Source organism: Strongylocentrotus purpuratus, unplaced genomic scaffold (genome assembly GCF_000002235.5).
Source record: "Strongylocentrotus purpuratus isolate Spur 01 unplaced genomic scaffold, Spur_5.0 spur5_scaffold_14, whole genome shotgun sequence".
Taxonomy (NCBI): domain Eukaryota; kingdom Metazoa; phylum Echinodermata; class Echinoidea; order Camarodonta; family Strongylocentrotidae; genus Strongylocentrotus; species Strongylocentrotus purpuratus.
In genome coordinates, this window is record NW_022145599.1 from 27,584,522 (window position 1) to 27,610,291 (window position 25,770).

The 25,770-nt window shown below is 38.3% G+C and overlaps 1 protein-coding gene across 1 annotated transcript in view; it reads left to right on the plus strand.

The window, feature by feature from the left end:
• LOC100888046 overlaps positions 1-25,770 on the plus strand; it is a 57,683-nt gene that overhangs the window by 15,870 nt on the left and 16,043 nt on the right. Inside the window, exon 2 of the mRNA XM_011668569.2 lies at positions 24,931-25,054. Within this exon, the coding sequence (XP_011666871.2) occupies positions 24,931-25,054 (124 nt within the window). The remainder of the gene's footprint in view (positions 1-24,930; positions 25,055-25,770) is intronic.

Below are 25,770 nucleotides of genomic sequence, written 5' to 3' on the forward strand. Positions count from 1 at the left end.
AGGCCCCTATTCAACCAGTTCAGCTTTAATTCTTGGGTTATAATGGCCCCTTCAAATACACGAATTTTTCTTACGGATCCTTACAATTTGGCCACTTTTACGACCGATTTTAGAGTTGGTACGGGCTATTTACAGTTTATTACGGATTATTACGAGTTATTACAATGTATATTGATACAGTAGAATTCCACGATGTGTAACAAGTTGTCACGGATAACTACGAGCAACTTACGATTGATTGGACTTGCGATTGATTCGGATTAATCGCAGGTGTGACGTAACACATGATTGTCATCAAAGTCGTTACACATCTACTGTAGATCCAGAGTGCTCTAAGCAATCACTATTTTGCCTAAAGTGTCTTTTCTAGCCTGTTCATACGGCCTGCTACTAAACTAGGGTAATTTTTGTGATCTTTTTATAGAGAAGTGAATATAAATATACTTTTGAAGTCGTAGTAGTATAGTTGTGTTAGTAGTAATAGAAGTAGGAGTAGAAACGTAGTAGAAGTAGCAGTAGTAGTAGCAGCAGTAAAAATAGTTATAAGCAGCATAGTAGCAACAGTGGGATTAGTAACAGGAGATTTATGCTCCCCAGATGAGCATGTCTGAGTTCTGACACCGGCTTTGGGCCACCTTTACGCCGTGAAATACCTATGCATGTCAGTTGAAATGTGCCCATATGGACAGCAATAGATCTTACAAGTACAGCACAGCAACATAAAAATTCCTCCGTGAGAACACACCTTTAGACATGTGGTCGCGTTATTCGATAATACGAGGGCCCCCTTCAGGTACCGGGTCGAGCGCGTTGCATTCCAGACGTGCTTGGCTACACACACAAGGTGTTGGATTCGGACATGAGTGATGAAATAGCACGTAGAGTTTAGCGGCACCACGTCGGCTGCCCGCAAGAAGACCGTTACAACCATATGGTGACAAACATCCGTTCAGTTATGATGCGGTAAACCGCCGCAAATAAGCGACCGCTTTTTAAAAAATGCTTTAATATAATTATGAATGGCAACTTCACCCATCAATGGTCCTGCGCGTGTTCAGCGAGCTCTGTGTTATTAGATTCAGAACTATGAAGCGTAATACAATTTACGTCATCATAAGACAAAAACCGCCGTGAGGCCTAAACAAAAAGATATTGTATTACCTTTAAGTGCCAAAACATGGGTCGGTCGATCGGATTTTTGTTTTACTCCCTCTTTATCAGTTTTGAATGCTTTAATACATTTTTTTTCTCTAAACACGGTTTTATTTTATTTTTATTTATTTTTTTTAAAGCCGACCGTAGATTTCAAGATTTTGGGGTCGGTCGCGAATGGCAATATAACATCTCTTTTTAAAGGCCTGATTTAGCGTGATATCTGAACGCGACTTTACGACCTTCTTGCAGTCATCTGACGTCCATGTCTCTCACCTGGTTTGAAAGCACGCATTGTAAGATGCATGTTGAAGATTAATCTATTCCTCCCTTAATGGTATTCCAGATGTGTCTGTCCGTAATTTGCTCATCAACGTGAACTTGCTGAACCGTGAGTGGCACCCGTTATATCAATTCATTCAGGAGTTTTCCTCTCTCTCAAACGATAATGGTTTTTTTTTTTTTTTTTTTTTTTAATGATAACAGTTTAATAGCAGCGCTCCTGCCAAGTTATTCTTTACCAAATCATTTTCCAATATCGAATCCACCGTCTTACAAATACATGAACATTTCCAGTATAGTACATGATTGTTTAGGTTTAATGGTGTTGATTTGGTCTTAAAGCCTATCTGCACTAATTTGGCCAAGGGGATTAGACCTCCGTGCATGGTCACCTACAAGTGGTTATCTCATCAACCCAGCTCTCAATTAACATAAGAAAAAGGGATCATGGGGGACCAATGGGTACCGAGTAGGCATTGCTGGCTATATAGAGGGCGCAAGTAGCTACAAGAAGTGCAGTCCCGCTTTAAGATGCGGCGTCAACAATCTTCCTGATTGACTTTCATCATTGTGGCAGAGGCTGTGAATGGAGGACATTAATGCGTGTATTTAAAAAGCATGCACACATCCCCGAGGGAGCACAGCAACCTCAATAATTGTCATCACCCATCATCACCATCACTATCATCATCTCTTACTATTAACTTCCCTTGAACAACGATGGATTCTCGTATCATTCCCACATGCGATCTGAAAAATAAAGCTTAAAGAGATAGTTTAGTTCTGTTGCAGAGGGCGCTACACAAAATGATTTTTGTTGTGAGATGATGAAAAACTGAGTGTCAAATTTGAAAGAACGTACAATTTAAATGAAGAAAAAAAAATCATCTTTGTTTGATCCAAATCGGTTCAGAGACGGCTGAAATATCCGTAAATATAACGATTTCTAATATTTGTGTACCATCACAAATATTCGATAATTTGAAGAAGCCGTTGAAAAAACGAAATAGCGCCTTTTACGTCTTTTAAGGACCGGTATTAAGAGGGACCGCGTTGTCAAAATGATAGGCTTCAACTGTCGAACATGCTTGACACAATCTCTAACGTGCTGGATTCAACATGATAACATCGTAAGTTCACCATTATTAAGGTGGTGACTCCTCGGCCCTTAAGGTGATTTCATATTTGAATTTTTTAGAATGTTGATAGAATTTAAGGACGTTTTATCATGTAAACTTTTTCGTTTGGCGAGATTGACAGTATCGTCTTGATTTAAAACAGAAAGAAGACGGGAGAGGGGGAGGTTCTGATGCATGACTTGTTTGTCAAGCTGGTTATACTACGATGTCACCGTCCCCATCCACCCACTCTCAACCTTCCCATGTCTAGAATAACATCTTGGGCAGTTGGGAACTTCAGAAATCGTCCATATACTACTATTACGAATGTTGAGCTCTTTTTCTCTCTCAGCCATCATTGTTCTGACATCATTCGATATTACTTTCATTCATGCATTTGTGTGTGCGCAAAGTGATTGATATTTAACTCTAACGTTGTCAGACTACGTACGATCGATTAAAAAGAAGAAAAAAGGGAATTGGTCGAGCAATTATTATGCATTATTTCCTCTAACGCAATAAGATGCACACTAGATTTTTATCGACAATACGTTCCTCTCTTTGTGTTTTCATTTTTTATCATGAAGGAATCCTCCATTAAAGGGAAAGCAAATTGCCGGTCGTATATACGGGCTAAAGAAGCTCCCTTTACTTAATCCGATTTGGATAATTGTTGCTGTCTATATATTTGTTTATCTGATTCATTTTGGCAAAAATGAATGTATTAAAAAAACTAAGCTTTCTAAGCGCCTTGAGCACCCTGGGTGGATATGTTGGGCGTTATAAATGTCTGTATTATTATTATTTAAGTGACTCAAGAATTTTAATAATTTTCATACAATATTTAAAGGCCAAGTACCTGATACGGACACTCACTCCGTGATGAGCCCGAGTCTGTCGTTTGCTTATCATTGTCTGGGCGATTTAATTGAATGCGTAGTCGTAGAGGATGGCCATACGGGACGTGTGAAAAGCCTTGCCCATGCATCCACAAGTTTCTCTTACCCTTGGAATCCCTCCCCTTTTCTCCCCATCACTTTGGAATGACGTCACGCGGGAGTTGCCATGGTGATGTATTTTTGTGTGTTACGCGTACAGTCAACAAGTGTGTAGTCTGCGATGTCGTCTGCTCCGTGAGAAGTCATGCAAAGGGGGACCTCACTCGGAGTGTTCTTCAAGATGCCGCGCTTAGTGAAGATGTAATGTTTTCCAGGGTTTCGTCGTTCATTATAAGGAAAAAAATGAAAGTGGGCATAATTTATGAGGAACATGACGGTAGTCCCTGGATAGGGAAGGAACATTACTTTCCTCAAACTAAATGCAAGAGCACACCTAGAATCAACATTATAAGATGGCAATTCTCTCCTTTTTATAACTGGATTCTCAACAACACAAAATGATTATTAATTATACTTTCATGGAATGACGAGGTAAAATTATATATATATTGAGCTCCGTGGTCTTGCTGAAATGTTAAATGAGTATAAAATGATGTATCACACTGATCTGATAGAAATGTTCTTAGATTTTGTATTATTAATGGAAGTACCTAAAAGTATTATCCGTATTTTGGAACAACAATCAAAGAACCCCCAGTCACAAAAAGTGTTGTCCCTTCCCATCTATGTTTCACACACACACGTTCTTCTCTCCCACTTTCCCTCAATCTGTTTGTCTATCTACCTATCCAACGTTAGCTGTCTTACATATTGCTACCAATAACAAAATGATCTCACATTCACATGTATTGTGTAGCAGACTGATTTTGAAATACGTTAATCCTTGACGACTGGTCTTGTGTGGACGAATGTGAAAATGAGAAACGCCTGCAATATTTTCTATTGCGCTATTGGTAACGCATGATGAAGCCCCTTGAAGGAAATCATCTTATGAGCATTTAATTCAGCGCAACGTTGCACTGTCCGTTTTGCTTTCAGTTTATGTACGATCTAACTATCAAATGGCGTGTCATAAAATACGCCAGTCGCTGACGCGGTCCTACAACGGTGAAAAACGCCTCGTGTTCAACGGGCGTTAGGAGCGAAGACTAGCACGACTACCCTGGGATTGAGGGGTGGAGGAGTTCTTTATGTACACAGATAATGACAGTTTGCTTAGAATGCTACGGATTTGTACTGATTATTCAAGTGAGGCATTTTTTATGGTAGGAATAAATCAGCCTAACGACAGTGTAAACATCCCCAACACTTTCTTCTTGTATATATGAATCTGTTCTCTGTCTCCCCCACCCGCCCCGATTTCGTTCTCTCTCTCTCTCTCTCTCTGTGCATATTTACAAAAAATTCAGTTGATAAAGATTGGCAAATAGTCTAGGTTTAGAATTTCAACTGTGTAAGCTCACAATTATCAAAAATGCTATCTATAGCATCTCTCCTGTCTCTATCATATCTCTCTAATATATTTATCTCTCCCTCCATAATTATCTTCTCTCTCTCTCGTTTGTCCCCTTCCAACCAAAAGCATGTACCCCACCCACACACACACACTCCTCCACACTCGCTCATGTAGTATCGCTCTCTCCCTCTCTACCATTCCCTGGTTCTCTTTCTCTCCCTCTCTCTCTCTCTCTTCATCTCAATTTTAGCTTCTTTCTCTTTCATTATCTTTGCTTATCCTCTCTCTCTCTCTCTCTCTCTCTCTCTCTCTCTATTTCTCTGCATCTTGCGATTATCTCTTTTTCTCACATTCTCTCTAAACATCAAAATAAATTTCTGATACTATCCCACCTCCTCCTCCTCATCATCACCTGCCTCATCCTTGACGAGAACATTCACCATGACTGTCTGTCCATACAAGGATGATAATCACAAACATTCTGGTCCGCTTGACAACGACCATCTCTCCCTCCATAATTATTCTCTCTCTCTCTCTCTCTCTCGTTTTTCACCTTCCAACCAAAAGCATGCACCCCCCCCCACACACACACACACACCTCCACACCCTCTCCTGTAGCATCACTCTCTCCCTCTCTGCCATATTCACTGGTTACCCACTCTCTTTCTCTTCCTCTATCTTCATCTCAATTTTAGCTTCTTTCTCTTTCAGTATCTCTGTTTATCCTCTCTCTCTCTCTCTCTCTCACCGCATTTTGCCATAATCTCACATTCTCTCTAAACATTAAAACAAATTTCTGATACTATCCCACCTCCTCATCACCAGCCTCATCCTTGACGAGAACATTCACTATGACTGTCCATACGAGGATGATAATCACAAACATCCTGGTCCATACGAGCATGATAATCAAACATTCTGGTCCGCTTGACAACGACCATCGGTCACGACTGATTGAAGATAGAACCTCTAACCCCGATGAGGCAACCGTGTAAATGAAGCGAGAAGACAATGTCTCACTTGAGTACTCACCTACTCGGTGATGAGATTTTTAGAGGAACGTGATATAAGCTCATTCTCGGGCTCGCTTGCATATGGCTACACCACAAGTCTCAGAAAATTATGGCGACGCTTTTCTAGGGGTACAGAACCGCTGCGGTTGAAATTGTTTAAAACCCATGCTCAGTTTTAGAAAGTCCTTAATATCAGTCTGTCGTATTTCTATGACGTTAGTTTACGAATACCCAGCTATAATCGCAATTCTAAGCAAAGAATTACCATGATTTTCATCTCATGTTTTTTCTTCATTGTATGGTATTTTGATAAAAAGAAATTAGACTTTACGTAGTTTTTGAACTGATCTACGTACTATCCTTACTTTAGAACAACGTTACTGATACTGGACAAAGAAGATTGCAATGGCCTTTTCGTTAGCATTACTTTATTATTTTCGAACATGTTGCTCTTGAGTTTCGTCGAACCCAGCACGTCTCTCGTTTTCAAAGCTGTATCATTAAACATGAAGCACAAGCACACAGCTGCAGGCAAATAAATCATGAGGAGTCGACAATGAAGTAGGATCTAGAGATCGCTTCTGTATTCATAATAGTTGTCTTGGGGGTAAGAGCTCGAGTAGATGGCGGTGCGACGAGAGCAGCGCCCATCCGTTATCTTGAAACCTGTAAGGCCGTATTTTATTACTTGTCTTTAAAGTGGATGGCAAATACTAGCTAGTGACGTCATCCTTTCGTCGCCAGAGCCCCTTGTATTAGAACTTCAAAGGACCTTTTTTTTTTCCAATTTTGGAATGTTTGTGCATCTGCAGACGACTGGTTGACTTCGTGATCGATTTGCACCATAGCTTTTATCGGTATGCGATCGAGTGTAAAGTTGAACGTCCCCTTCTTCTATAATCATGTCGTCGTCTTTCACTTCTTCAAAACAGAGCCATTCATTTGATTTCTACTGTCGTATATCTTTGAATTGCTTTGTGCATTACTATTAAAGTTTTCTTTTTCAGGCGCAATATGGAAGAATGTTCACATTACTATTAGGAACATCACATCCTACACAATCTGTGTGTGTGTGTGTGTGTGTTTGTTAATAGTATTTTTTGTATTTATTCACGCATATAGGAGGTGCGCCAGATATTTTCCTTGCTCATTCTTTTCTCAACCTTTATTCCATATCCTTCCCTTCGTCACTTTTCATTGTTGTTGTTTTTCAGGTGGGCTGTATGTAATACAGAACACCTTATGTTTTCGTTAGAATATTTTTCTTATTTTGACCCACTTTTTTGTTAGCAGGATAACTTGAAAATGGCTCAATCAATTGCCTTGAAATTTGGCACACATATTTATTGGCATGAGGAAAGAGCACAGTGAGGTTTTCAACCTTGACCTTGACTGAAAACGTTATCTAGGCGCCATTTTGTGAAAATCAACATATGATCATATCTTCATAACGGAAAGTTTTTTTTCATTCATATTTATCATGATCAAGGTCAATATCAGTCTGGTCAATTTCAGGTCCAAAAACGCGCGCGTACGCCATTATTAGCAATGGCATTTTATAAAGAGTCGCGCGCACGCGCATGCGCGCGCGTTTTCGTTTGTCACGGCCGAACGCAAAATAATTCCTCCCAGGTATCTTTTGACACAGTATTCCTCATATTTTTCCGAACAATTTGATACCATGTTTATCTCCTTACGACCATTATTAAGGGAATGAGCGTCCGTTCAATATAAATGTCCGTGTGCGCGAACTCTTGTAATACATAGCATATATGGGCAACAACATGCCTATATGAAACCCTTATGGCTCTTTGGAATGGACGGGAACCCTCAATTTTTGTTTATATTCGGATAGAGTATGAGTGGGAGATGTGATTTCATGTCTCATTTGGCCATTAAGTATATCGTGTCATCATCATATTGACCTTGGAACTCAAAATACGAATTTGCATATTATGACGTCAGCATATTTATGGAAAAATTGATTGTATCTCTGTAAATATTTACTGAATCTCTTCCGAATGTTGATATCTTGTAGTTGAGGCGATTGTCTACAAGATCCCTGCACATTATTTTTCATTTTGATGACGTCATCATAGTGAAAATGCGATTAAAGCTAACTGGACAGATTTTCTTAATTTGCGTGTTAAGCCTATGGGAGGTGCCAATTTCGTTGAAATCATGGATCTACATGACATTAATCTTTGAGCCCTATCTAGCTCATTTGTGCTCTATGTTCTCCCAAATTTTGGTATGTTATAGCTGAGACTATGGGCTATAAAAATTGAGCTTTAGTTTTTTAATCAGATGGTGGGATCATGTCGAAATTTTCAATTGAAAGTTAAATTTGCAAATTCTGTAGAACATTGTAGGAATTATGCATATGTCACGTTTGTCCTATTTGTGAAATTTAAACGTTAGCAATTTCCTAGTATTCAAATTAAACAAGAAAACCCCTTTACTTTCTAGACTGTTAGACACTATTGAGTGACTGACCACTTTTTTTTTCCTCTGGTAATAAAATACATAATATGAGCTTAAAGGGTACATGAGCATTTGTCCACATCACTAACCCATTTCTTGTAATATAGCCCAAAATAATCCGATTGAATTTATGCGCAGCACAATCTAGGTAAAACATGACGGGTAGAGCATTTCATGGAAGAAGAAGAAATTGTGAAAAATTGAATTCTTTGTTATGTCAATTAGGGTCAAAGGTGTCACTGCTTTTAATATTGTATGGGATCAATGGTCATACATTTTTTCAATCTATCTTCCAAAGATCCATAAAGGTCAATATACTACACAGTTGAAACTTTTCATATGGATAGACCTTTAATAGGAAGAGAATTTTAGAAGATAATATAAAATCGTGAAAATACATTCATTTATTGTTTAAAACAATAGCATGTGTATCACCTAAATTGTCAAAGTGACAAATTCAAGTTATTATTATTTCCATTTATTATTCTGCCATTAATTTGTTCGCAGGATATCTCATGAATATTTCTCATGATATTTTATAACGGAATGCGCGACCGTTTAAGATAAATGGCCGTGTGCACGGGAACATGTAATACATAGCATATATGGGCAAAAACATGCCTATACAAAATCCATTATAGCTCTTTAGAATGAACCTTGACCTTCAATTTTTTTCATAATTAGATAGAGTATGAGTTCGAGATATGATTCCATGTCTAATTTGGCCATTAAGTGTATCGTGACATCATCATAATGGCCTTGGAACTCAAAATACGAATATGCATTTTATGAAGTCAGCATATTATTTTATGTAGAAATTGATTGTATCTCTGTAAATATTGATCGATTTTCTTCCAAATTTCGTTATGTTGTAGCTAAGACAATGCTGTACAAGCTCAGTTAACACCATTTTTCATTTTTATCACGTCATCATAGTGAAAACTACGATTAAAGGGTACATATCAGAAATTTCGTAAGTTGCGTGTTATGCCTACGGAAGTTGAATTTCGTTCACATCATTAATCAACAAGACTTTTTTTTTTAGCAGTATTTTGCTTTTTTTTGCTCTATTTTGTCTCAAATTTTAGTTGACCAGCCCACCTATACTTGTTCCAAACAAGTATTATGTCTAGTTTTTTCTTCTTTTTTTTCTTCCACCATTCGTTCGGGGGCACCTGCCCATGCGCCGAGGAGCCTTGGGTTATTTTATGAAATGTACGTGTGTCTTAAGTGAGGATCACCTGTGCTCTTGTACATCTCACTTGTGCTAATGAGCTTGTCTGACATATTGTGCGTACTTGTACTCATCCATAAGACGTGGCGTAACTTTATACAGTGTACGTGCAGTCTATATTAGTATTGTCTGTCCTATATTCTAATGCACGTATTAGTATCAGTTTTGCTCTTCTGTATCCCACTCCTGCCACTCAATGTAAAGTATTTCTGCCTCACTTTCGCTATTATTAGTTTTGTTTCTTAATACTTGGACACACTGCATATAGAAACAATTGCGTTTGGCACGTCTCCATTAATGGATTAAAGTTTCCCATGATTAAAGGGAGTGAACTTTAGAGTGAAATAAAAGGTAAAATTTATTTTAAAAAAAGGAATACGCTCCTAGGAAAAGTTTCGAATCAATACTTTTTTTCCCATCAGCTTCGTCGTCCCCAGCCTTAAGCTGATACGTTCCAGTGTGGTACAGATAAAAGTACATCTTAATTTGCCATCACGGTCCCACTTGTCTATCATTATTGTCACATCCAATATTGATTCCTTGCCTCTGTCTGCTGCATCTACACCAAACATTCATCCGTCCCTCTGAATCCACATCTCCATCTATAACCATTCCTCCGCCGATCCCTAATATCAGATGATGACAATGTTACAACCCATCTTGCCATGACCCCGTAGACGTTTCTAGTGTCACACTAATAGGCACCCATCATCACAATTACTTTCAATTTAGGCCAGCACGAATCAGATACCAACCACCCTCTAAGAGCATTACCACAACAACATCAGCATCAATAGCATAAATATCCAACATCCATCTCTAGACCGGCTTACATTCCTCAAATCGTATTAAAGGCCTTCAAGTGAGTCCATGAATTTTTTATTCAGCGTTTAATGAACTGCTTCGTAGAGCAATGGGGTCTTTAAGAAAGCTCAATGTATAACAATTATAGAGCTGATCCAGGCAGCATGTGCATGGTGTCTAATGATGCAGAAATTACGCAAGAAGGTTAAGTGATGCTAAAAATGAAAATAACAGAGAGCTTGTCTATTTTGTATGCCAGTTAGGAAGAATTTCAAAGTGTATCCCATCTAAAGGATTGCTCGACAAATGCCGTCATATTCGAAATATGCCACAATATGTGTGTAGTCCCATTTAACAATTTTCAGCGAGATTAAGTAAATTTCCTTTCATTGTGATCGATCATTCCTAAACCTCACAACACTATAGGCCTATACATGATTTGTTTTAATGTATTACATATTCATGATATTCACCTTTTCCCAATTGCTTCCAGACAGTTCCTTTGGCAATGTAATTACATGACCAGTACTCGAATTCATCTTCAACTATAGAAGTGCTGACAATAATAGTAACTCTTAACTGCATGAGCGCTTCCCGCAGTTTACCATTAGTTTTGTCTTCATTTGGCTGTCACGTTTCAAGGCGTTCATGGTAACACGTGCGAAAGAGAATTTGTAATTCGCAACAAAATTATTGTGTCTTCAGAAGCACGGTTTGTTGTGAAAATGCAGACGGCTGCAAACTGCATCATTTTCTTTTCTGCATCTGAAAGAAGGAATTTGTATCGCATTCATGGACACAGAGAAATGCTATAAAATGCACGACTCTTGACAGTGAATTACGTGGAGGAGAGAAAATATGAATGACTGAATGAATGAAGGAAGAAAACAACGAGCGAAAGTAAGAACTCCTGAGTAGTTTTGCCACGTCATGATGGTGAACTTTAAAAGGTGAGACTTTCATTTAAGACTTGTAAGTGGACGATGTTAAGTATTGTTTTTAAAATGGTATTTTGATCTACATCGAAAACTCTGTCATAACGTTTTTTCTATACTTTTTACTATGTACATAACAAATAATTTGTGTATACTTGTAAAATAATCGTTATGACCTCTTGACTGTGATAAAATCCATTTAAAATCTTAGACCACTTTCAAAGTGTTAGTCTGTGTACCATTAGTTGCTTCAAGAGTAGCCGCGATGATGATGTGATATTCAAGATATTTATTCATTTTAAAGTTTATCCTTCTTTAAAAAATAGTCATAACTTTTAATTTAACAGAAATTAATACAGTTATTAATTGTATATGTGGAAATCCATGTATCCTTTGAGATGACCACATATTTACAAATACAAACCGGGTTTTTCTTCATACCATGCTAATATCTTTAACGCGCTCGATCAAATGCGGATCACATCAATGTCTGGAATATGCTTTTATGATGGGGAGCTGTCTTCTATGGGCTTTGGCAGCAGGCGGTGTGGAGATGCACTTACCAGATGATATCAAAATTGTTTGTATTCTGTTTGGAAACACACAATGTCCACACTATGGAAGGGTTTAACTGACATCCGGTGATTGAGGGAACACGCTGTTTGTTCAATTTAGTGTTAAGTGATAGACATGGCATTGTTTTTTGTAGGTTGATGATGACAAGGACATCACTGCCTAGTTCTTTAACTATTTCAAGTAGATTTATTTGCCTTTCATGTTTATTACGTACGGAAATATATAGGTACACAGTGTGAATACACCAATGACTTTAATATATCGATATTATATTCCCTGGGGATGTTTCACAAAGACTAATATCGACTTTAAGTTGGACTTAACTATGGCAGGCCATTCATGCCACTGTTTGCTCTCATCGTTTGCTGGCATTGGTCTCTCAAGGGAAATACAAATCATGGTCACAAATCTACAGAATTTATATTTGTTTATAATTCATCATTGAAGGAAAAAATATTATCTAAAGATCAAAATGGTGAGAGCGAACAGTGGCATGAACGGACTGCCATATTTAAAGATAAACTTGATTTCTGGTCATGCGATTGAATTGTGAAAGAAAAGGTGTGGAATGGATCAGAAAAGTTGATCATATAGCATGTAAGTAATGGTGTGTAATGCAAGGTTCTGGAGTCATCAAAATCATCATAAATTTGGCAGAGTTTTGTTAAAGTAATAATCACTTGCACAGAAAGATATATATGGGACAACACACATGGTGTCGGGGCTAGTACTACCTTGATTTCCTTATCTTTCTATGCTCATTACTCAGCCAGTATACATTTTATTCCAAAATTGTTTGGCACATGACATTTATTTTTAATCTTGAACATTCAGTGTAAGTTTCGTTAAATTCTGTGAGAATTCATTTTCTTTTTTTACCAGAACTCAAGTTTATCTTTAAGTCCGACTTAAAGTTGATCTTAGTCTTTATGAAACACTCTCCTGTTACAATAAAATGAACCAAAATATCAATTTGTTTATCTTCTTTTCATGAAATACCATTGCGCATCTTGATTATTACTAAAAATGCAGTAAAATGAAGTTGAACTTTGTCAACAAAATGTTTAAAATATGTCTGATAAACCTCTATCTAATTTAACATGTTAATGTAAGATTTCTTAGCGCGGCATGCGATATCAATGCATTTTGTGAAACTTATTGCAGATAGTGTGTGACTATTTTATATAAAATAGCAGATCTTGAGGTCTATTTGCGAAGATCCCTGTCTAAGAATAATGTGGGAAAAAATAATAAGTGAAGGCATTTTATACAGGCCTATAGTATTCCATGGTATGAAGGCTCAGTTGATAGTCTGGTTACAGCTATACGTTAGAGAATGCAGAGATAGAGATGCAGTTGATGGAAGCAGTTTTATGACTCTTTATTAGTTTTACCTCTCTTCGTGGTTACTTGGAAACAATGAATCCTATAGGAAACAAAATGGATTGATGGACACATAAAGATGTGCTCCTCGGGTTGTATGCAATTTGTATTGCTATTGCTTCGTTCAATTGATTTAGTCGGCCGTTTTTTCTCAGTCTTCTTGCGCATTCCTTCCATTTGATTAACTTTATGACGTAGAGACCCACTATCTCGATGGTATTATAATACTGACTTCATCTTGTAAACTTATGTTTTGTCAATCATTTAATATCGGATTATAGCTCTTTTTATTCCTATCTCATCTCACAACGTTCAATTACTGGTATTAAAGGACCTGCCTTTTACAATTCGTAAAGAAAAGTAAGAACAGGAATTTGTTTTGCACCACTCGTCTAAATGAGATCGGCTTTTAAGCAAAAATATGTGAAAGGGGAAGGGTGTCGATTTAACTTTCCTTATTTTTTAAACTTCAGGGATGGTTGATGTTATATCAAATGTACAACCACCGTGACCACAAGCTGAAATATGCTAAATTTATATGATACACGAGGGTATTTTTCAACACTTTCTTGAATGAAATTAACTTTTCCTTGACCTTGAAATCACACTATCAGTTCTTAGTATTAGAATACAAACTGTGAAAGTTCATGCTCCCAAAGTATCAGATTACTTTGATTGATTGACATATTGTCTTTTCATGAATCTCAAATAGGGCAAAGCGTTGGCAATAAGGCCCAAGTGTATTTTAAAAAAGCGCCAAGATAAGTACAAAATCGTAAATCTCGTGAGCCATCGGATATAATGTCCAGTACCATATGTTCCTTTTGGTGTAATATGATTTTTAAGCTGTAGTTTGAAGACAATGGAATTTCTTACCTTCTTCTCAGACAAAATCAATGTAATTTCTTCTAGAATGAACAATCACGAAACATCACGAAATAGAGTATAGGGTTCACACACACACACACACACACACACACACACAAACTGTGTACAGTACAATTTTGTACGCCGTGTAAGAGTAGAAGAAAAAAACAAGATCGTAGGGGCAGCCCCCTGTTTTTCTTCCGTTAGACCCTTTGGTTAGACCCCCAGTCACACAGCCGAACTGACCAACCATCGACAAAATATGGGCGTCGTAGTCGAGAGGCTTTAACACTTCATTGGATATGCGAAGATCGTGGGTTCGATCCCCGGCATGACACTTATAATATTAAGCAAGACATTTGTATCTCCTTTGCTTCACTCTATACAGGTGTTAAATGGGGTTTAAACGTTAATCAGGTTGGACTGGCACATGTGCGCTTGTAAAAGGGCACCTGGCCGGAATACTCCCAGGGAGCAGAGCGTTTGCACTATCGTGTGCGGAATTGCAATTGCATCCAATGGCCGGTGTTATAAAAGTTACGATTCAAAGTGCTCAGTTTTAGGCGCTAGATTCGAATGTAACTATTATGATGTAATTATTTGTTCGGTTTGCCGTCGTGCTGATGTCGGCCTCGCCAGTGCGACTGCACGGGTTAATAGTCCGCTGGTAAGCCTCAAGGGACTTGATCGAAAAACAACAGATTGATTGCTACGACGCGACGATGATGATGATGATGAGATAGAAAAATGCAGACAGCTTTAGGCTTTCCAATGGAATGCGAACGACACCACAGCATCTTCTCATCATTCTTTAATAAACCTTAATTTAGAATAAGGAACTCGTTCATTTTCCCCAGATGTTGTGCTTTATTAAATCTCGTTCATTACTTTATACTCAAAGACGTGTCTACGAAGTTTTATCAACAGTCAGATAATATTGTGAATATACACTCAATTTCGCGGTAAACCTCCATGAATATTGTAACATCTAACTAAGATGTGGACTTATTGGTTGCCGTTTTAAACGTCTTTGAGATCAAATAAATGCTTCAGTGAAGCAATTTAAATACAAATTCGAATTATTTCACACTCCTTAAGTTTGATGATTTGTTTTCTTGTCGAAAATTATGAACTTAAATTATTTTAAAAAATAGTAATGAAAAAATATAAAAAGGTAGATGACTATGTATGGATGCCTTTCGAGGATAATTGCCAATTTTTTTTGTTAAAGTTTTTCTTGGGGGCCGTAGTTATTAATCAAAATCTCTAATTTGGCCTATTATTTTTCTAGATTAAAGTCAAGGTATGTAAAATCATTGTATTATCCTGTCGTGACGTTTACCCTTCACGGGCGTAATCCAAATACAGTCGAACTTAAACCTCCTTTCCACTGCGACTAGGTTGAGAGGCAAAGACCGACTCCCGGTCACACTGACGGGATCGATATTAGACCGATTAAAAGAATTACATTACCCCACAAATGACCAAGAATTGTTCGGATTGGAATCGGTTTGTCGGTGTGGCTGAGGTAGAAATGATGATCAAACAGCAAAGATGGGGGATCAATCTATAAGTCCAGGCTCAATGGCAGGAGGGATCCGATTTTCTCCCGAGAGAGGAAAGATAATATAGCCAGTTCCTAATAAAGCAATTGATATGTGCTTCAGTTATAAGGCTCATCGTGAGTGATACTCGTGTATTAAAATCTCCATCAATATTCTGCTTTTCTTTTAATGCAACGGACGTGAGAAGACTACAGATTTGCATACTGCCAAGAACATACTGATGAGAGAAAATGAATTGCAAAAGAGGGGAACGATAGGGGGGAAAAAAAGAAGGAAAAAAAAGTAAGTTGATGATGTATGGTCTATTGTTACGAAGGTGGTTATAGGTAAATGTTTCAATCAGAGGGATTTCATCAGGAAAGAATTAATATTGTTCGAACTAAGAATGAAGCGGACAATCTACCTATAAACGAGACCGAAGGATGCATTCATTTTTGAAATACAGGGTGTCTACCAATCTTAATAGACTTTTTATCTTTACAAAATTAAAGATGAGAACTGTCAAAGCTCATGCTTCTACTCCAAGAATCGCCACCTTGGCATGTACAGTAGAATCGCATTTTTAGGCCATGGGAATGGTTTAGGAAATGTACGATAGAGACTCTGAGATGAAGACAGAGAGGAAGAAGGAGAAGAGGCAGAAGAAGAAAAAGAAGAAGAAAAAGAAGAAGAAGAAAAACGAAAGAACATACAAACAAACAAAGCCGGACAGATTGTATAAGGGGGAGGGGGGGGGGTATCAGTAAGTTCCAAAGAACATTTATTAATAATGATATGGGCATTGCATGTGATTGATGCACACGCTATTAATTTCTTCAGAATGAAATTTTAGAACATGGAAAAGGTCGATTCCTATATGTAATATGAACGTCAATCAATTATAGAGGGATCAAATCCTCTTCTCACGGGACTAGTCAAGATCATGGTGGGATTTTCTTTTGTCGGTTCGATCAAAGTTTCTATGACGCCAACAGTCAAGAAAATCGCGTTCCTGATCCTCGTTATGGGCACTGTTTTGATTGGAAGGTACTTGGCACAGGTGTAGTGTTCCTAATAAACCAACGACAGATCGCTCGAAAGGCAAACACCTGAAAATATTGGACATCCTTTGTTGGTTTTATATAATAAATATAATAAATACGGATTTCTCTAATAAATAGCGCTTAGGAACACCGAGTTAAAAAAGTTTTATCCATGTGCCATGTGAAAGACACACACGTAGAATGCACACCCCTGACACGCTCGAATAAACGTGCACACGAGCCATTCAACGACGTGGATCTACGTTACCGATCGACTGACGCAGTCTTTGACGCATTTTGCACATGAATTGTAGAGCGGTATCGTAATAGGCATAAAAGCAAAAATGAACAGTGCAGACCTTGAGTAATTTAAGTGGTGCATGGCACACACACAATGTTCTTTTAAGGCTCCATTAGCGCAGGTAATAACGCAATCGAGATGTTTGCACGTTCGTTTGCATTTTGCACACGAATCATCATTTCAATGTAATTCCAATTGTATGACCATCTCCGCTAATCAATGTCTGTGTAAGAAAAAAGCACATAAATGTATTAAAACAGTGTTGCACTTTTTCTTTTACTTGGTGGACACTTGCACATTGCGAGCCAGGCATCGCGTCGGTCACTAACGCAATCCTACGTCAACTAAATGGCGCATCACATGCCACGGACATCAGCAAAACATGCAATTTTTCAAGCCATGAAATGAATTTTTTCTCGCCCACACGAATCAAATTTATCAAAGCGATGTGTGTTTTTTTTCATTTAGATAAGATTTGTGGTTAGATTTGTTGCGGCTTGGTCTCGTCAATTCAGAGCTCTATTGCAGCCTCATATATACCATATTTTATTAAATGTGGCGCATTTTCCAATAGATGAAAAAGAAGGGTTGATGCAGAGAGCACATAAACGTGATGTATTGTTAGTGATGTTTAATTGTGCTCTAAATCATAAGTGTGAAAAACAGGCACTGCGTCTTTGGGTCAGTTATGTCACAACTGCAGATGTTGTGAGCTAGAGGATAATGGTCTTGGTGGGGGAAATGATGTGTGTGATTGCAATGCTTGATTTATTTAGTGTTCCTGCCTACTAAAAGAAACAAGACGTATATTCTTGAAGTTAATCAATCATGGAACCTATGTGGGACGTGGTAATGAGAATAAATTGCCTCAAGAAAGAACCCTAGAGCATCTACTTGGTTTCGAACCCAGATTGTCCCAGTTACAAGACCACAGCTCTACCACTTAGCCTTCACGCCTTTAGCATTTTAAGCTTTTACCAATCGAAATAAATAATGAATATGAAATAAACCTGAACGAACCATGAGATAGAAGGGTTTTGGATATATTCAATAAGGTATGTTGGGAGGAGGAGGTGGGATAAGGGGGGGGGGGTACACCCATCCCATCCTTTTCGTAGAGCTCTTGATTCGCACCCAGTCATTTGTCTTGTGTCGCTAGTATGCACATTGTTCAATAAGCAGACCCAAGAGCGTGATATTTTACCGAATTTGAGTTCTCGAAATAAACACGGATAGTCCCACTCCGGCTTCAATCACTCTAGACCCCCAAATAAAGCACAACTGGGACCCCGTTTGTTTACTAATTGGACTGCTTGTGTAAGGAGGGGGATGTGCTGCAGTGTAATCTTTAGAACTACCACCAGTTTTTAAACTGTTTTCCTCTTGTTGTTGTAATTGCAAATGTAAGATCCAGTATTTGCCACTAAAAATGCTAAATGAAGAAGAAAAACAAGAACAAGAACAACAACAAGAGGAGGTAAAATATTCATCGTTTCCATTTCCATTAGTGTATTTCTTAGGGCCGCTGATCAGCCGCTGATGTCCGTCCACTACTTAAGTAGTTTGGTACATCATTATGTACATTATATCTGTTTTTTCGGAGAATGAGCATCGAGTGTTGACGTCACAGGAAAGAGAACCGGGAACGTTCAATATTTAAAGGGGCATATCACACCGTCTGTAGGAACTTCTTTATATACCTTGTTCATGTTGTTCGCACGCTCAGAGAATCAATAATCAGGCCTGACAATATTATATCCATTGATTGCCGCTGTCTTGGGACCTTGTGAAGATTATGTTGAAGCCAGTGAAGTAGTAGCGGATTCAAGGCAAGGCACCGTAGCACAAAGATTTGCAATCAATTGCAAATTTGATACAAAGGTTCTGATTGGTAAATAATCAGCCTTCTGAACAATATGGTGAATGCAATGATGATCTTGATTGGCCATTGCCATTTTGCGATTGATTGCAACCTTTGTGTTAAGGTGCCCTGAATTATTATCCCGAGGGGAGACATGAAAGCGTCCAAATATCTGGGGATAAAAGCAGACAAAAAGTACGATGGAGTGCAGTATATCTTGAATATTTAAACAGTATCATTGTTCTCGGGCACAGAATTGCAAAGAATTTACGAAATGTCAACCTTCACCTTTTGAAAAGTGCGAATATTACAATGAGGTAATACGTAATCAGAACATGATTTCAATGGCCGATGATATAGCGTATTGAAATTTGCATTGTGTTAATTTTTAGGAAGTCTTGACGGTCGTCTTCGGGGGACATGCCCCCTTGCCCATCCCCTCTCATCTCACTGGATCCGCCATGTGAATAGTAGTCTTGGGACTTCCCCTTGACGATGTGTGTCGGTGTTATCCTACCGGTGCAGAGGAAGGGGGAGGGGCAGCTCCAGCTTATGTGCCAACAAATTGAACCGGCATGATTTGCTCCCATTTTTAGACCAACCTATTCAATATGTGAACTGATTTTATTTTTATAATCAATATCATATATTGAAGGAAGCACCATTTACCATAGTCAAAAGATGATGATCGTGCTGGTGCAATCGTTTTCTTTAGCAATCCTTGTTGATTTTATTTAACTTGTACATTGTCAGCAAGAAGTGCAGGAATAGCAATGGAGGGCTATGCAGTGGATATTCAGGAGCTATTCTTTTTTATCGCCTTTCTTCGCAAATAAAACCCCAAATTTTCAAGCAACCCTTGCGCAATTTTACTGTTGTACAGGACAGGAGTTGAAACCGTGCTTTTCCTTCATGGTTGCGATCAATAGTAGATATGAAACGAGCTATCAAGAGACTGAAGTGTCGATTGTGCAAAATTTGGTTAATTCCCGATTGGAAGTCGTTGTTCCTGTTATAAAGTGTGGTTGTAAACCAGAATTGAGAAAGAGAATAACAATTTGACCATATTATTGTGTTGGTTGTTATGAAATTATCTTTTTTTTGTGGCATGTAGAATGTGAAAAGACATGATATTCAGACACAATTTCTTGTAAAGAGCGGGTATTGCAACAACCTGTAATGATTAGCAAATTGCTTGAATACAAATCACTATCATTTATGAAAGTGCCCCTTGATAGAAAACATCCTGCTATTAACCAATCATTAAATTACCGCTGGACCATTACCAAACGGGTAGACTCGCCGGGCATGCGATCATTAGCGCTACCGGTCCGAGCCATGTTGGGCAGCGGGTGGTGACAGAGGCAGGGACCCGGCGGCGGTGGTAGTAGTGGTGGTGGTAGTGGTGTCTGGTTGGAAACGACACCGCTGGCTGACAAATTAGTACCGTATAGTTAAAAGGGGTAAAGCTTTCACGAATCCCAATGATTATGACCCACCCCCCCCCCCCCCTGCAGAGATACCGAAGCTCCGGGTGTTGCATACCTTCAGGTCAGGTTGAGGCAGTACATGGTGACAGGGGCAGGGATCCGGTGAAGGTGGTGTGGGATTTGAAACATTCATGTTGACCGAATCATCAGCATCATAAGAACACGGACCTTAATGGGAATTGGCCTGTTGGTAAAACGCGGGAAGAGGTGGGGCCAGGCGGTAGGCTCTTTTCCCAATAGTTATGATTATTGCAGAGAGATGAATCTCTCTTCAGTTCTATATGAACAAGCAGTGAAATTGGAAATGAGTAATTCACTTGTATCAAGTTTTTGTGGAAGTACGTTAAGAAGGAATGTAACTTTTGCTTATATTTTCTTCAATCAACATCATCCAAACTATCAGTGTTTTACATTCCTGCGAGACCACTGTATTGCTTATCCATTTTCGTTTCTTCTATTACTTTGATAACCCCTTTCCCACCCGTAATAATATTCTCCTTGTCTCTGTATGTCATAACGTATTATCATTTACAAGTGAATATTAATTTATCTATTAGATTCACTTCTTTTGTTAAAGATAAACTCCAGTTCTGGTAAATAAAAGAAAATTAATTCTCACAGATTCAAACGAAACTTACACTGAATGTTCAAGATTACAAATAAATGTGCCAAACAATTTTGGAAGAAAATGTATACTGGCTGAGTAATGAGCATAGAAAGACAAGGAAATCAAGGTGTACTAGCCCCGACACCATGTGTGTTGTCCCATATAGAGCTTTCTGTGTACATTGCTTGTTACTTTACCAAGACTCGGTCAAATTTATTATGATTTTGATGACTCCAGAACCTTGCAGCACACACCAATACTTACATGATACATGATCAACTGTTTCTGATCCTTTCCACACCTTTTCTTTCACAATGCAATCGCATTACCAGTACTAAAGTTAATCTTTAACCTCATTCAGTAGAGCCAAATATCACACCACTTGCCCTCCTTTTAGTCAGTAACTGTTTTCGTGAATTAATTATACGTATTGTCCTTGTCCAACCCGATGTTCGACCCCTCCCTCTCTTTCTCTCCTTCTCCTCTTTTTCTATTGCTCTGTCTTTGTCTGTCTCTGTCTCTGTCTGTCTCTCTGTCTCTCTCTCTCTCTCTCTCTCTCTCTCACACACACACACACACACACTAACACCCACACTGTTCACCATTTCCTCATCGTCACCTCTCTCTCTCAGTCTCTCTATCTATCTATCTCCCTTCATTTCCCCACATTCATACAATTATTTTCCTATCATTCACCTGTATTGCTCCTTACCATCTCTCTCACACTCCTCTTTCCCTTCCTTTATCTTCCTATAATCACCATTGTCTTTGTCAATCTTAACCCTCTCCATCTCTCTCTCTCTCTCTACTCAACTTCTCCCTATCTTTCTACCCCAACCATATCACTTTCATCCTATCATTTACCTGTATTCCATCTCTCTCAATATCTCCCTCCTGTGTCACCCCTTTCTTTCTCTTTCTCTCTCTCTTTCTCTCTCTTTCTCTCTCTTTCTCTCCCTCTCTCTCTCTCTCCCTCTCCCCCTCTCTCTCTCTTTCTCGCTACTCATACTACCATGCCCTGAATATGAAGTGGAATTTGAAGATGTTCTCGATCCGTATGTGTGCTATATTTGGCACAAGTTGATGAGAAGCAGGGCTCGCGGGGGCAGGCACATCATTTCCGAGTGTGTTTAAAAGCCCGGCTTCGTAGTACACTTTAGTCTATTGTCATGCATGCATGGTCAAGTTGAATTCTCCCCTCTACAATTTCCTTTGCTGTGTGAAAACACATGTCTTTCTTGTGCTTTTCACTGATCAGCATAAAGCCAGTACTATACCAGTACCAACATTTGACGTTTGAATGATATAATTTGCTATGCATTTCCTTTTCTAGATTATTAATTGCTTGATGAATAATTGCCAAATATTTATGCGGAAAAAAAATAAGACGCATTATCTAATCACCATTAATGCAATCTTAATGGAGACGTGCGAATGTTGTAATGTTCATAATTTAATGTTTCCGTATGGAAAGATGCGTTCTTCGATAATATGTCATTGTTTGTCAAACTTTTATATCCCTGAGAATATTGTATAATCCTCTTAACATCACTATTGGTGAATAAAGGAGAGATAGCCAATGAGAGATAGAAAGAGAGAAAGAGAGACAGAGACAGAGAAAGCCAGAGTGAAAGGATGAGAGATGCATAGATAGGAAGACCTAAAGAAAGAGAGAGAGAGAGAGAGAGAGATAGGGGTAGCGTAGGTAAAGAGAAAGAAAGAGTTCAATCGTCGTGTGCTTAAAATAAGGAACTAAATCGGGTCTATAAATTATCTCTCATCTCTGTCGTCGATGATAAATGAGCAATATGATCTCATTTTTTGGCGACGACTCACACATTTCTCTCACACACTGTCGATCCTGCCGATTTGAAGGAACAAATATTTATCTGGAAGTGTTTATACCGCGGGAAGACACATGGGAAAACACATTGACGCATTTGTAAACATACTCAACCCCTACACGTACGTCCGACAACTTTAAAGATATGGACGAGTGGCGATCATGCAATTTCATTTTGATTTAAAAAAAGAAAGACTGTCTGTATGTTATTCTGAATATAGAACTAGGAATAATGTTTGTGTTATGTATATTTGGAATCGTCAACATTTAACAGAAGCACTAACTTAAGTATTGCTGAAAATCACGAATAATGGCAAGCACTGGACACAGACATGGGCACCTCGGACTACACAGTTATGAGACCACAAATATGACTTGAAAATACGGTTTAATGGTGTCAACTATTTTTAGTACTGGAACACTTAAAACGCAAATGACATTGTAAGAAAACTGCTATTTTTAGAACGTCCTTATTTGTCAGACTAAACATAACGAGGAAACTTAAAAGTATGTTTTGTTTGGCCTTTACCAGCACTTAGCATTCTTTTTAACCCTTACTGTACTGGGCTATTTTGAGCATCTCGTGACTGGGGGGGGGGGGGGGGGGGTCCGATGAACGCGAAAATGTGCATGTTTGTAGATATTTACGTAAGGAACAAGATGGTATAATTAGTTTTTTCCTAAAATGCTAATTTTATGCATTTTACAGCAAACTCTTCATATTTGTCTGTAGACTTGTGAAGAATGTTGGTAATGTATTGAATAAATGTTTCCTTCATTTCAAATTCATGAGGTTGCATTATTTTCATGATATTTGAAAGTGCATAGTTAATTTGCATAAATTATGAATACGCATTCATGAATATCAAATCTAGAAATATACAGGGAACTACAATCATTACAAAAATTGTCAGACTCCACTTTTTGAATGTTTATTGAAACCCATTATTCATATGAAACTTCTTTTCTAACACAAAATAGTTATTTTGATGTAATTAATAATGATAATTTATGCAAATTTGATGCGATTTTCAAATATTTATTTTCTTTTGTATTTTTTGTTTTTTATTTCTTATTATATCTATTGTTTTATTTCTAATGTATTCTTTTGTCTGGAATACATCAAGTAACTTATAAAAGCAATTTGATATCAATTCATAGTATATAGCATATTTTTGATGACATGCGCATACTAATTTTTATGTAACACCTTACAGGTATATCCGACGAAAATGGTATCAAACTGTGCGTAAGACTTGAGGGGAAAAAGTCATGAAACGACAATTCAAAATTCCAAGCGGTTGCGGCGCAATCTCCGAAAATGTCGAGGGGGGCCTGGTGATATAGAATAGTAGAAAATAAATATGTAAATGAGTTTTGATCTCTTAAATGTTACTGAATACTGCAGAATATTATACCATCTTGTAGAAAAGGCGTGCAGTATTTCATAAACTATTCTAATGAATGTGTATTATTCATCGTTGACGATAACTTGATCTTTACGTTTGCATATTAGAGTCAGTGTGTGTGGGTGTAGGAATGGGATGTGTGCATGTGGGAGAGGGGTGTGTGCGTGTGGGGATGGGGGTGTGTGCGTGTTGGGATGGGGGTGTGTGCGTGTGGGGTGGGGGTGTGTGCGTGTGGGGATGGCGTGTGTGCGTGTAGGGGTGGGTGTGTGCGTGTGGGGTTGGGGTGTATGCGTGTGGAGATGGGGTGTGTGGGTGGGGTGTGCGAGTGCGATGATGTGTCGATAAGAGTATGTGTAATTGTGTTTTTCATGTGTTGTTTTTGTCTTTGTTTAATTGTTTGTTGTTTGTGGTTTGTTTGTCACAGACGTGTATCAGACACACGACTACGCCATATGGCATTTCTTGAAATTACGTAACAGTTGCTGAGATACAGTACGTTTTCATTCTATTAATTGTAGCTATGATTTATTTGGATTTAATTTTCTCGTTAATGTAGGGTAGATTATCATAAACAATTGAATAATTGAATTGTTATTGAAAAATCTTTTTTCCGCGTTCTATTTTTTCAGCTTATCATTTGGCCTTAAAATTGGATGCATATCACCGAGATTCTCTGTGCGATTGTCCCTCGAACTGTTCGCATGGAGGATACCGTATTGCTGTTGCCTTGGTTGATCGTCTCAACACCAATGGGTAAGCAAAAATATCAACATTTATTTGAAAAAGGAAAATGGCTTTACTCTTCATTTAAACTGTATCAGTTCGATATAATTAAGTTGGTCTTATTTAAGTAGGATAGCCACATCAAAATTAATAATGCTCTTCCCGCGGGCCCTGCAATTATTATTATCTTAGCATTGATAGGTACCCATTTAACACCTAGGTCGAGAAGGACAAATGCAGGGAAATACCCTGGTACTCGGGTGCAAGAATCGACCTGAGATCGAATCCAATACCTCTCATATGAGAGTCAAGAGTCTTACCACGGTTTACTTGTTTTATACGCTAAAGGGTGCTAAAGGAGATTCATAATTTATGATTTATCAAGATTAGTAAGGGCTATTTTCATTTAAGGTACCAGTACACAAAACTCTAGGCAAACAAGTACTCATATATATGGCGTTTTTTCGTGATTGATTCATTTCGGCGTGTTCCTTTGTCTGCGTTGTTACAGCAAGTTGGTCACTTCGCACTTTGGCTCGGTTTTGCCCTTCATCCCCCCCTCCCCACACCCACACACTCACACTTACATACCGTTCCCTACCTTTTACACCTGATGTTATCACGACGTTGATTTTTTTCTTTTCTTCCTGGTTCTTTTTTGTTTTGTTCAAATGTTGCCTTCTGGATAACAATGGGAAAAAATCACAGAGAACCCGAGTTGTAAATTGCACCAACCATCTTATTTT